This window comes from Rhagoletis zephyria, unplaced genomic scaffold (assembly GCF_001687245.7).
Source record: "Rhagoletis zephyria isolate East Lansing unplaced genomic scaffold, Rhagoletis_zephyria_1.1 Rzeph_scaffold_00520, whole genome shotgun sequence".
Classification (NCBI taxonomy): Eukaryota; Metazoa; Arthropoda; class Insecta; order Diptera; family Tephritidae; genus Rhagoletis; species Rhagoletis zephyria.
In genome coordinates this window covers 187,473-201,866 of record NW_016157604.1, presented here as the reverse complement: position 1 = coordinate 201,866, position 14,394 = coordinate 187,473, and the positions used below count along the sequence as shown (strand labels likewise).

Sequence of the window (14,394 nt, the reverse complement as noted above, 5' to 3'; positions counted from 1 at the left end):
TTCCTGAATATGACCTCAAATTGAGGTGGAAATATCGACATTAAAAATTAATAAACTAAAACCTGTGTTTTATGTATTTTCTGGGCCTCGAGCTTAACACATAAAAATTACATCAGTTTACAATTAAGAGGCCGATAAACAAAACCAAACCTTTTTTTAATAGAAAATTATTTAAGCCTATAAAAATGCTAATGGCGTTATTCATAAAAAATAAGGGAACCAATTCCCATGGAGATATATCCCTGGAAGCCGTGATAGTAACCTAAAAACTAGGCAAAAGCGATTATAAGAAAACGATGGAACAATAAAAAATACTTCTAAAACGCTTTGCATAAAAATTATGAAATAAGTTTAATAGTTAGTCAGTTAGTTAGTTTTCCATTTATTTTCCTTATATATTTACAAATTGCTTCACAAATATTATTATGCAACCAGACAGTATTTCAAAGGCACAAAATACGACTACGAATTTTGCGTCAGTCGGAACTGTGTTACTTTTCATGCGATATTTTTTTCTAAATTGAATTCTGAATTGAATTTGAATTGAATTCCAGCAGACTCACACGGTTTTCCTCCCAGTTACTTTTACTCAAACTACTGCTGGTCCAACTTAATTCCAATTCCTTGCCAATTTGATTTAGTAGTTCCTCTGCCCATAAAAGGTTTTCGCGTAGTAAAGGATTAGATAGCTTCCAGGGTAATCGGTCGTTATCATACTCAAACATGGTTTTATTTATGCATCGTAAATGTAGATTTGCACTAAACATGTGACCATTCTCTACTCCGGCTTCTAGCATTATTATGTATCTAGTACGTTGGTGTAAAGTTTGGCAAATGTAACACTCTTTTGATAAAGAAGAGCATTAAGCTGTTGATCTCTTCAAACTGTCCAAAGCCCCAAACCAGCGCGACATGTCAGATGTGTTTGAGTGGCTCTGCAAACTGCTAATAAACTTTTCCATTTCGATCTTAGTAAACGTTAGGCTTTTTTATGTACAACGCGAAGCGTAAAAGTGAGAGTAAGCACCCTTGTTTTACCCCAGATACCGTTTCAAAGCTTTCGGCAGTGGCACTCCCCTGGCCAAACTGCCGAATTGGTATTACATGCTTTCTATGAATCTTTAACGACATTCGAGCGACTTTATCGAATGCCGCTTTAGAATCTACGAAAATTGCATACGTTTTCATATTTTTACTAAAATTTTAATGTACAATAGAAACCAAAATTGCAAATGTTATCGAAGGTGGAGTAAACTTTACGGAAACTTGCTTGGTATTCGTTTCATAGTTTATTATTATTGACCCAGGTAGTTAGCCTTTCATTAAGTACGCCCGTCATTAGTTTCGCTCGCAGTTCTTGAAAGAAATTCCCCGAATAAAATTAGCTCTGATCCAATACTTTCCATGTGTGTATGTAAAATCCTGTAAAAATGTCAAACAGCAAAATTACTCTCTGAAGTGAAAGTAAAAAGTGAGTAACAACAAAACGTACGGGAATAAAAAAGGAATTTTCCTGTAAAAAAAAGTCAACCAGTGATCGCTTGACACTTTTCATGATTTTACCAGAAGAAAAAGTTCGGGTAAACTTTACACAACTCTCCAACTCTCGCTTTCATTTACAGGATTTTGTAGGAATTTGGAGTACGGGATCATTTTTCCTGTAACTTCCTGCAAGTTCGTGTAAAAACCTGAAGTTCATGGAGTACTGGATCAGAGCTATTAATATAAACAAAAGACTTAAGATGCGAACTTGACAGATATCAAGAGACATACCTATGAAGGTTCTTATAAGGAATAGTATGTGCATAGATATGTAATACGAAAGCAAAATATGTACATAGTTTAATTTCTGAATTTTTTAATGCATGGCCATCAATATTGTTCCGCTATTTTCAGCCCCATTTTACTACGAATGTTGCTCTAACAAGACAAAAGAGTAAAAGAAAATTCCGCAAAAAAAAATTTGTGTTTTATATTAAATTACTGCTTAATCAAAAATTAGATGAACTGAACCCCTATTCTGGTTTCTTATTTCTTTAAATAACTTCTAATAGTTACTAATGACAATTCCAATGTGTTTGTTTTTGGTGTTTTTTTTATTTGTGAATTGAACCGGCCTTAAGAGTGCGTTTAAAAAAACGTATTCGGCTGAATAGGATTGTATATTTTTGAGCTGCGGCCGTGGCTTCTTTCTTAAGGTAATCTTTTATTTGCGAAAAAAATATAATCGCCATTGAGTTCACAGGTTCCGCAGCACTGAAACTGCTAGTACAAGAGCTGAAAACTATCTTTAGTTACGCACAATTAAAATTTATTTGCTGAAGATAACGAAATAAATGACTTAATTTAATTTAATATGAGTAAGTTTAGAGGAAATGCAGCTATTCGCCTATATTTGAGTGTATACTTCCTTGTGCCTTACGAAAAAGATAATTGCAACAATTTACGTACGTACATAGAACTCATAAAAGCACAATCTTGCGCATGCGCAACGCGAGTAATCCAATGTATGAATATCAAGTATACATACATACTTGCCAGACATTCATATATGTATGTATATACCAGATATGACTGAACAACAAGCAAGCCGCCCACTTTTAACGCCTCACTGCGGGAACATGCGATAGACGTGCACTTAATAAATACTCGCCTATGTATGCCTATGCGTATCTGGTTAAGTGCATCCACCACATCCAGTTAACAATAAGAACAGCGAAATTAAAAACAGGCAGACCGCCTATACTACTATGCCTTTGAATGCAAACCTACTGGGCTACCTATAAATATTTATTAATGTGTGTACTCTTACCTACAATTGAAGGCATCAATTGTGTGGCGTATAAATATTTATGAAAATTATCAAAGCGCACACTAAGTAAATAAGTAATAGCAATGAATGCGAAAACTCCGAAAAAAAAGAAAAGAATCGTAAAAGAAAATAACACGCTGCAACAGGTGCGAAACACATCCACTCAAAAGGAGTTCGCTCCAATGCGGAGGAGATAACACAAATACAAACAAAAATATATATATAGAGCAATTGAAAATTATCGGTTGTTCGCTTGTAAATACAGAGACATAAATTGTTGTTATTGCTCGAATGTGCCACGCAAGCACCATTATTGGTGTTGTTGTTGTTGTTGTATGCCTAGTTGTGGCGCGGTTCGCATGCGCCAAATCAATTAACAGCTACTTAAAGTTTGCGCGCTGCCCCAAAAAACGCTCAGAGGCAAAAAGCGCTATGGGCGCGCTCTAACACATACATAAGTGCGGAGTGCAAGGAGAAGAGTTATGTATACAACAACAACAACAAAAAAAAAAGCTGCAACACAAAGCGCAAAACTCCGATTATGACCAAATAGATGGCCAAATAGAAAATGATCGACAAAAAACGCCCAAGCACATAAAATAAATTCAACACCTGTTGAAAGCTGTTTAGTTAAGTATGCAGCAGCCGAAGCTGCGAGATGAGTACGAAAAAAAGCGCAAAAATAGCAGTGGAGCTAAATAAAAACTTAACGCTTGCTTGTGGAAACTGAAACTGCTGATGGAAAAAAACGTATGCAGAAAATTGCGCTTCCACACGCGTGCTTGCGTTGCGAATTCGCGCCGCAACGCATGCGCAATGGCTGTTTGTATGGCAGGCCGCGCATAAGAAAAACCAGCCATTCCATCAAATATGTAACTGTGTAATTTTTTCCCCAATTCACAAAAACTCCAATTGCGTACAACAGCGATATGTATGTATGGCGCTTGTATTAGGTGCGTTCGTTTAAAATCTCCAACAGAAACCAACCAACTGCCAAATTCCGGCGAAATGTCATCTGTTCGCTCACAAGAGAGAAATATCCAAAATAGTACGCGAACAGAAAATTTGCAGAAACTTGCAAGTTAGACGAACAGCTGATATAATTTTTGTTTACATTCAAAAGTGTAAAATTTAAAACGTTCGAAAACTCATTACAAAGTGGTATCCTGGCACAGTTTATTGATAAAACAAATAACTACTTACTTCTTACAAGTTTAATTAGTCGCATTTTGTAATTTTTAACTTCCAAATCATCAAATTCAATTTTGTGATTTGCGTAAATGCCAACCAGCTGTTTTTGATCAGCTGTTTTCCTGTTGGCAAATTGCTGTTGGCAAAAATTTTTCCAACAGAAACCAGCAGCTTCCCCTCAAAATGAAATGTCACTTTGCTCTCTCAACTTCCCCTACTTTGCAAGTTTTTTGCGTACGCGAACGCAAAAACTTGTAAGTTTTGGTTAAACATGAACAATTAACAGCTACGCGAACGAACCTATTATTGCGCATGCGCGTGTGCACTCCATACGCCTCTGCCTGATTATGGTTATTGACAGTGCGTCGATGCGCATTGTAAGTTTGAAATAAGTAATGAAAAACTAAGAAACACGAAATTGGTGGATTTATTTTAATGAAGTGAAGATATTATTCCGGCTGAGTCTTCCCACTGCTAAGACGTCTTAACTTAAGTACGTATGTATGTAGTCTGAGAGTCCCAGTAAATGATTTCATGATGATATTAAGAGTCATCCTAGAGAGATGTCAAACTAGTCTTTAATTAATTTGAAAAAGAAGGGTAGCCTTTTATTTCCCTTTCAACTTTCTGCTGGCGGTGCAATTCTCTTGCCTTGGGTTTTTTTCAAAGTACATAGTTGCTGCTGGTGTACAATTACCAAGAACTTAGTTAGACGCCCTTAACTCTGGGTTCCGAATCATAACAAAGCATTACATATACATATTTCTGAATTAAAGTATGCTTTTGTATAAATATTTCAAATTCTTTATAATATTTCTTATTTTTGGAAATGAAGTTCGTAAAGTAAGTAAGAATGAAAATAAATTTTAATTCCATATCGACGCGTTTTTAATTTTGTGTCTTTTGGGGTGTTTTTTATGCATCGGTTCTTTTCGGAAAGCCGATAAAATCAGGCTTTTAATCCAGTTTTTTTTTTTTTTTAAACGGTTTGAAACCTATGAATAAAAAAACGCGATTCATCGAAAACCTATTTTTTGGAAACGATGCCCATCCCTACTTTCAATTTTAAGGTTACTGTCCACTGTAAAAATTACCCTAAGGGCCGTTTGCACCATGTCTAGTTAATGCTAACTGGAGGTACATCCTTCGGTTAAGTACATCGACTGCTTTATCGATGACGTATTATTCGCTAGGTGTCGATAACGTCGATAACGATGCTTAACAGGGAGCTAGTATTAACTAGACGTGGTGCAAAGGGCGCTAAAGCTTAATTTTGAAAAAACAAAACTGAAGTCAAACAAAAATTTGAAACTTCCTCAATAAAAGTAATGAACGAAAGTAAAACTTAGGTATCTTAAATCAGACCACCGAATTAGCGGAAAATATGAAAGTTCGTATATTTGTTAGCCAATGTACATACATATATATATGTGTATACACGCATAACTTGAAATTGCCACTAAATTTGGTCAATGCTACACTTGCCTATTGATACCCAGCAAAGCTAAACATCAGAAAATAAGTATAACAAGTGCGCAAGCAGAGATTACTTGATTCGCCTCAACCACGACCACATCCACAATCATTTGGCCCTAATCCAGGTCAGTTCACTATTTCGGTCATATCGACCGCAGGCAGCTTCCACAATAATGTGATACATTGATTTAATTGCTCACCATTTCCTGGTTCCCCTTTTTTCAATGTAGAGCTCTGCTTTGATGGCTACGTCAATATGTATGTACATATGTTTTTTGTTTTTTGTTTCGTCGATGATTTTGATGTGCGTCGTGGTGCTAAAACCCAACTCTTTCATTCATTCAAAAATTTCGGCCGTTTTTTTTTTTACCAAAAAATGATGGATTTACCCATTTACAACCAAGCCAATGGCGGCAATGACAACTAAAACAACAGCTAAGCATTCTCAACTAAGTACATTAATTCATTCATATGTACATTAGGGTGGTCCAAAAGTGCGTGTGAAAAGGTAAATTCGGGATTTTTATGCTCTCACCTCCTAGGATTGTTCTACACAGACAAAAATATACCCTTATTTTTGTTTAATTTGACAACAAAAAATATTTAGAGGTCGCTTAAAGCGCTCAAAGTTTTCCATGTATTTTATATGGGGAAAAACACTTTTCATAGAAATGGTATAGAATTCTTAAAAATCAATATTTTTCGATTTACTTGTTTTGAACCACCCTAATGTGCATACATACATATTTATGTTTATGCTATCACTTTGCTGTTATTGTGCTCAGCCACTCCTCTGGCCAGCAGCGGTCATCGGCGGCAATCACTTTGTATGTATGATTTGCTTGTCGGTTCATTGATGGCAATTATTTTGCCTTTTGTGCGCCAAGAAGAATATTTTTAATTTCTATGTAGTTTCTTGTTAATATCCGAGTTGGTAGATGTGGATAATTTGCTGTGCAGTAGTCAGTCAAGGCGTCTAGGTAGGACATTCTCTCGGAAATTTGGCGCGCACCAAGCCCATGTGAGCGTTTTTTCGCATGGATCAAATTTGGATTGCAAAGTTGGAAGAGCCTTCTGGTAAAAATCTCTCATCGATCGTTTATTGGCTCCGGCTGTAGTACAACTGCTGATATCTCTTCTGGGTTTAAAATCGACATTCTTAAAACTTGCTTAAAGGTTGGTCGACTTCCACTTAAGGCTTTCCTCTGCTTCAAGTTTTCTCTCTCTGCGTAAAGTTCAATTAAAGTATGTTTACATATATTAATGTACATGAATATAATCTCAAACAAAGCTCGTTTGCAAATCACCCCGTTTACAAAGGCAAATCTCAGATTATTAGACATCAAATTTGTTGTGCTTGTTTTTCTCACAACCCAAGGAAAAGGTAATCGCTATCACCATTTTCTGCTAAATTAAGTGATTTAAATATATTTTAACTTAATATTTTATATTCAAATTTTTTTTTTTTGTGCTGGAGACCGTCTCTAATGAAACATGTTGTGGAAAAACAACAAAAATTTATACTTTGTAGAAGTTATAGCTGCTATTTCGGAGATCACCACATCTCCTCCTCAGACTTCATCATCGAGGGGACTGAGATTTGAGCAAATAAATAACTTAATATTCTATTAAAAATATCTATTTTCCTTGCAAGCGTCAATTTTTTTTTTTATTTCGCACATTTGCTATTTTTCTTCTTCTTCGCAAAATAATCGATGAAACTAGGTTGGACAGCGAAAATTTATCGGTTTAATCTGAAATTATTTTGTAATAACTTATTCACGAGGAAGGAATATTTAATGGCTAATCTCTTTTTATTTACATCCATCTCTTTGCCGCGGTTACATCCAAGGGCTCTGTGAACTTCTTCATGAAAAGTTTCAAGACCAAACTGGCCACGAGTAGTTCGAAAACTGTCAAAAAAATCACGTCACAACTATCAATAACATAGATACACAAAGAAATTGTCGCGGATCGGGGATCAGATTATCTTTGTCTTTTGTATTTTAGTGCGCTGAGCCCGAATCTGAAGTCCCCTTTGCTTCCTCATGTCAGGATTTCTCCCTTACCTAAAAAAAAAAACAAGGCAGATATTATTTGATAAGCATAATTTTTGCCTTTCTCTTTCTTACCCTTTTGCTTTCATTTAGACAAGTTATGACAGGAGCACTTACAACCACTCTGATGGCAAAGCTCTATACTTTGGTGCATTTTTCATCAGTGGCCCGGCCGGTCAGAAATATAACGTTCAATACTGCTCTTTAGGCCTTAAGATCACAATAGTATAGCAATATAACGTCTACACTTTCTGAACGAATAGATCAGAGTATTCCTGCTCGAACGCTTAACTCTATGTCTAACGTTGTACCGGGGACGTTGCAGGCAAGCCTGCAGTAGTCCGCTTAGCCATCAGGCTAAGAAACACTCCTCGGAAATATTTAGAAACTCGAACTTTTTACCTGAAGAAACGGGGTGTTGCAAGACTATTCCCAATTGGATCCTACCCTACCTTGAAACAAGGATTTAGTTATCATTTTCACCGAGGTTCCTCTCAGGAACTGTTCGTAAATATCATGTTTAAGCTATCGCATCTATGCGACGTATTGCAGGTAGTGGTGGATGCTATAAGGGAAGCAATGGTCTGGCTACTAAGCGTACGCCCTTTTCTAAATTTTCTCTGACAGCCAAGCAGAAATTAAGACTCTAGAACCGCTAATGGTAACCGAAAGTCGATGGGGAAGGCTTAAGGTCACCAAGGACTGCACCCAAATTGGACTTACTTGGGTTCAAGGACGCAGTGACATTGCAGGAAACTGTATGATTGATGAGTTGCCCATTTTTGGATGAGCTCACAGTCGTATCAAAGAACGTTAGGCCAAAACCCCAACATGCACTGTTGCAATGTCCTTCTGGCCGGAGGTAGGTGGACAAATGAGCTACTGTAACTGGCCAACCGGCGCTTAGTAAGCGCAAGTTCTTGGTTCTGATAGGAGTGATGAGTGGTGCAATGACCTCTGCTGATTTGCTTTAGCAATACCAAAGTTTAAGTATTTCGGCTCTTTGATATTTCATCAACAATCCCGAGGAACTTTATGTAGCCGAAATCCAACGCAAATTCGTGTATTCAACTTTAACTACATATCGTCACCTGAAATGCAAAAAGACGTAACAACATCGTAACTGAAATGGAAAAAGTCGTGACTAATATTTTTTATTTTTTTATTTTTTTTTCAGTTGTAATTCGACGAAATCCATCATATCAATGAAGCCCATAATTTAGAATTTTTCATTAGTTACGACTTTTTGTATTTCAATGACGATGTTTGTTACGTCTTTTTGCATTTCAGGTGACGATATGTACATATGTATGTACGTCTAAAATCATTTAAATCATTTAAACATAAATAAAATGGTCTTAAAACCCTCATCAATCTACTCAAAAATGTCTCTTCGCTGCACAGGTTCCTCTTTGCCGTCCGCAACCAAATTTGAGTAATTAATTTCATCACGCTCATTGCCTTTTTATTACTTATTCACAATTTTATAAAAAAAAAGAAAAAATTTCCAAATAAAATATTTTATCCATTCTTTCATATGAATATTTTTTTCTCTTGCAGGCCTTAAATGGATTTCTAATGATACTGACATGCGAAGGCGAGGTCTTCTTTGCAACGCACAGCATCGAGAGCTATTTGGGTTTTCATCAGGTGAGTAGCCACAAGCGAAGCGCACACACAGAGGCAAAGCAAGTTACCTGAGGATATTTGAACAAAGCAAACCAAATATTTACTTCTAGCTAGTGCGGTTACTGGTTACAAACACACGATATTTATTTATTATACAAACTCCTTATATTTTATCTCGCCTGCGAGTGATTGAATCTTTTTTTTTTGGTATCAATTAAATTGATATTTTGTATTTCTTTCAGTATTTGATTGACTAGTTTTTTTTTTTCTAAATTTGTGGCATTTTTGTGAATGAAATCAATAGTTTGTTGTAGCTGCACCCCATTTCTACGCACGCAAACGAACTCTTTCATACATCTGAGATTATATATATATACCTGTCCATATAATTAACTTTTTCCTCTTTTCAAAATCTTTAATTGCTGGTGATTATCAAATGCGCTACCGTCTTTCATTTGCGGTTAATTACACTTTGAATGCCATGAGTTTTTTCTATTGTGTTTTTTTTTTTGTATTTTGAATGGAATTTACATTTTTCGAAACAGAAGAAATTAATAAACCAAATATAAAAATGTGTTCATTTTACAAATGACACGTAAAAGCTTTGCATTTGTCCATACATGCTACATACATGCATAACATACATGTGCCACATATTTACATACATATGCCTTTTAACAATGCAGAGTTGTATGTAACCAGGAAGTTTTTTCGCTGGGGGCTGAGCAACTTTTGAATGGAGTATGCGTTGTCTATACACATGTAAAAAGTGCTAGAAGACTCTACGATCACCACATGGCACTATGGCTGCGGCCAAAAATCCACCAATGCAGATAGGCGCTTAAAATCGTGTACTTATGCTGCTTAGAACCTTTAAAAAATCCACCAATGCAGATAGGCGCTTAAAATCGTGTACTTATGCTGCTTAGAACCTTTAAAGACGTTGGTTTAAAAATCAACGAAATCGGCCCACAACCATACCCACCGAACATGTACCGGTTTTGCCAGACCACTCGTCCAGCCCTTCTAAAGTGGAATAAAATATTTTGATTGGAAAACGGAATAATATGAACAACAAAGTCGGGGATGCTGTATCTTTTGGTCGTGTTACCGACTTCCGATTTTGACCGGAAGTGGGTTAAACAGATCGGAAGTCCATTTCAGAGGAAATTTTCTGACAAAAGTTACATATTTTTGTCCGTCCGCAGAATCCGAATCTGTGGTAAAAGCATGTATGTGTATGTTAAAAAAATAATGGATTTCCAGTCCATACACACGTTGAATATTTGTTCATTTTTGACTTTGGTGACGTGTGAAAATAGTACTTTTGTACAACAGCAGCAAGATACAGCAGACAATCCATAAACCAAATGAAAGTAGATATAATGCCCTTTTATTAAATATATATATCATGTCGGACGATATCGGACAAAAAGTCACATAAATAAATATAATTATAATTTCTTTTCTAATTAGAGTAAAGAGAATAAAGTCCGCCTTTTAAAAATTTTGAATGCAAAAAAACCGAAAATTGGACTTTTGGCCGCAGAAAGTCCTTATTTCAGCCATAGTGCATGGGATAGAATGATCTTTCCTTTAGTGTGGTTCATCGTAGTAAACGATAAGTGACAAGGTCTTCGATGTTTAAAACTAGGAGGTAGGTTTGAAGCCATCATCTCAAAACGCCTACAGAGCGCGTTCTACGCAAAATGGTATAGTCAAAAGGGTCAAACTGCAGGGAGAAAAGATACACTTTTATAAAAAAGTCAAATATATGGGAGTTATCCTCGATGGGAAGCTCTCATGGAACTCTACCTTGGATAGATAAAGCTATTAAAACCTGGAGAATCTGACCTTAATTGGCTAAATAGTTACTTGAACAATAAGAGGAAGGACTTTGCATTCGTTTACCTATTTCTTACGAGAAATAATATTAGCCACAACCTTAACATCCAACAGACATACTGATGGTTCCAAGACCGACCGTAGTGTCGGAGGAAGGGTCTTCGGTATACAATAATCTAATGTAATCTTCCTATTCGACACAACAACTAGAAGCCGTCTCTGCTTGGTTGTGCGGATGCCAGATCCCAGGTAGATAAAATCCTTCACTTTTTCGGAATTGTAGCTGCCGACAGTGGCGTATGTACCAATAAGCCAAGACTATCGTGTGTCGCAAAGAGGTACCTCGTCTTGTCCTCTTCCACCGCAAGATTAATCTTGTTTCCCTCGTTTTGTGATTTTGTTCTGTAATTGTGGAACCACACATATCCCAACATAAAATTCGTTTTTTTCGTAGTTTTAACTATAAAAACTTAAACCTGAAAGATGATCAAACTCGGCCGACTACCACGCCCACCAGCTATACGAAAACAAATATAAAAAGTAAATTTTACTAAAATCGGTCTGTACCGTACTAAATGGAAAATTTCATTAAAATCGGATCTCTATTCGTGATGTTTCGAAGCTTGGACTTTATTCCTCTCTCAGACCCCTGTGTGCCGCTGTTATTCAGATGAGCAGCTCACACTTTCATTTTATAAGTCCTATTTGAGGCATCTACTCTTCGTTCTATAAAAATGGGTATTTCAAATCTACGAAATAGTTGCGTGTGTCGATTTTTCTGATCTTATTGCTTTTTCAAGGTTGACGACGCTCATGACGTCTTGTAATTAACCTAACTGAATTTCAGACATGGATATCCTAACACTGAAAAAATTGTTCGAGCGGGGACAAAATAGTCGGGATTGAGAATAGGAGCGAATTACAATAAGCATTACCATTTTCATTACCATAACCATTGTAGTACTCTACCACTGCCTTTGTTATTGTAGTCTATTGTCAGTGTCATTATCATTACCATAACCATTACCATCAACAATACTATTACCTTTACCAGTACCATTAACATTACTATTACCATTACCACTGATAATGGTATTATTGAGATTAGCATTACCACAACTGTCATGACTGTCATTACCAATAACATTAGCATTCCTAAAACCATTACCAGTACCATTACCAATATCGTCACCATTATCACAGAGGGCCCGCGGCGGCCTAAGTGTCCTTCCTAAAAACATTAGATAGGGAAGCCACGGAGTGGTAGGTTCACTCCCATTATCGTTACCAGAACGCTTACCATTACAATTACATTACCGTTACAATTACAATTATCTCTGCCAATTCCACTATTATTACCAATACCATTATTATTACCACCATCATTGTCACTAGATTACCACTGCCATTTCCTTTACCATTACCATTAACATTACAATTAAAATTAGCATTTCAATCACCACAGTCATTCCCATTATCAGTACCATTACAACTTCCATTACCACTACCATTTCCATGAAGATTACCAATACCATTATTATTACCATTTAATGGTACCTTTACCACTACCATTACCATTACCATAGCATTATCAATACCATTGCCGTTACCATTACAAGTATCTGTATTAACATTACCGTTACCTGTGTCTGTTTTTAAGCATACATATATATGTACGTACGAATGCTACCACATATGTATGTCTGTATATGTATGAACACAAGTGTGTAGTAAATGTGTAATTGAATTTATTCGTTGATTTTTTCGTTCAAAAAACAGCTGTGCATCAGTTTGAACAAAAACATTATTACTTACATACCTACATACATACGTACATGCTTTTTGCACATGTATTTAGTTTGGTGTCCAATGCAGCTGATCGGTTGCACAATATCCCAAGTTGAAGTCTTAATTTTTAATTGAGATGCCAAAGTGGGCGGTACAAATGTCGATTTACACATTTACAACTAAATTAAAAATTGCACAACTGTTCGCACATAAATGCATTGCTATGTACCACCAGCATATGTATGTGTATCGATATGTTGGCACAATACAAATATTGTTTGAACAATTGAATTGCATCCTGATATCGAGTATTGATGTCAGAAAGTTGCAGCGCGAGCGAGCGGCTTGGCAAATTCGTTGCAACCCAAATCGTGTAGCAAAGGTGAGGTTTTTTCTTAGTTTACATTGCAATTTTTTTTTAGTAGCAACAGTTAAACGGAGGACGTGAACAAAAACAATAACAAAATTCAATAAAGAAAGAAAAGTAAGTCAAAATAACAACAAATAGCGGCAAATATGCGGCACTTACTCACCAGCTCCTCCGTACAAAGACGCTGGTGGCTGGCAGTGAATATTTAGCTTTGAGTTTGTTTAATGTTGTTTTTGTTTGCGATATTAGCGCAGAGTAAACAAACGCAACAAGTTAATAAGATTGCGTACACACCCCACCGGCCTGCAACGAAAGGGCTTTGCGGCTTATTCGCAGCCAGCTTACAAGCTAAACAAGAGCAAGCAAGCACTGGCAATAGTTACCGGAATCCCCGTCGCACACTCACACTCGCCCATACATACATATGTATGTATGTAGGTGAGTACACTGGCCCACAATCATCTCACTGCAATTCATTTCAATAGCTGGCAGCAAGTGGAATCCGCAAATGCGTTCGTTTTAACGCCATTGAAGAGGTACGTACAACAACCACAACAGCAACGACATTAAGCCAAATGTACAACCGATGCGCCAATAATCGATTGCATCTGCCCTTTTGCTGCTTTCCCGGTTATTGCTTCCTTGTTGTAGTTTTAGTAGCTTTCTGTTCGTTTTGCCTGTTTTAGCAGCGCCCTGCGACTGCGCAATCCACCCGCTGATCTGATTTTTATTTATTATGGTCAGTGGCTGGCTGGGGCCACTCGAAATATTTTTGTTGCTTTTTGTAACACCAACTGTGCGAAGGCAGCACAGTGATGCTAAAAACCTCTCCGAATCCTATCCTCAAGCAAATACTGAGCTCGGCTGACGGCAACTTATTCTTATTCTCAACCTTACAATGGGGGGGAAAGGTAAACTTGGCTGATAACAGCGATCTTACATAGACCTAACACCGGTCTCTAGTTTTCCAAAATCATTCATTGAGGCGCTTCTAGAACTTAGTCAAAATACAATGCACGAAAGTATCCTTCAATGAACAGAAACAAGACAGTCTACTTAATACTGGATAGTGACGGAGTTGGTCTCAAATAGAGATGCACACGTGTCTCACACATACGCGAGTATTTGACAAATTTTCTTTCGTTCATGCGTGAATCATAGACTGTAAGGTAACATCGCGTAAAGGCTCTCACTAATACCCTTGGAAGTTTATGAAAATACATAGT

At 36.8% G+C, this 14,394-nt stretch overlaps 1 protein-coding gene across 1 annotated transcript in view; it reads left to right on the top strand.

Annotated features, from left to right (window-relative positions):
* The window catches only part of ss (aryl hydrocarbon receptor spineless), a gene marked incomplete at its 5' end in the record, with an annotated part of 62,681 nt that overhangs the window by 38,807 nt on the left and 9,480 nt on the right, over window positions 1-14,394 (top strand). Inside the window, one exon of the mRNA XM_017612275.1 lies at window positions 9,097-9,186. Within this exon, the coding sequence (XP_017467764.1) occupies window positions 9,097-9,186 (90 nt within the window). The remainder of the gene's footprint in view (window positions 1-9,096; window positions 9,187-14,394) is intronic.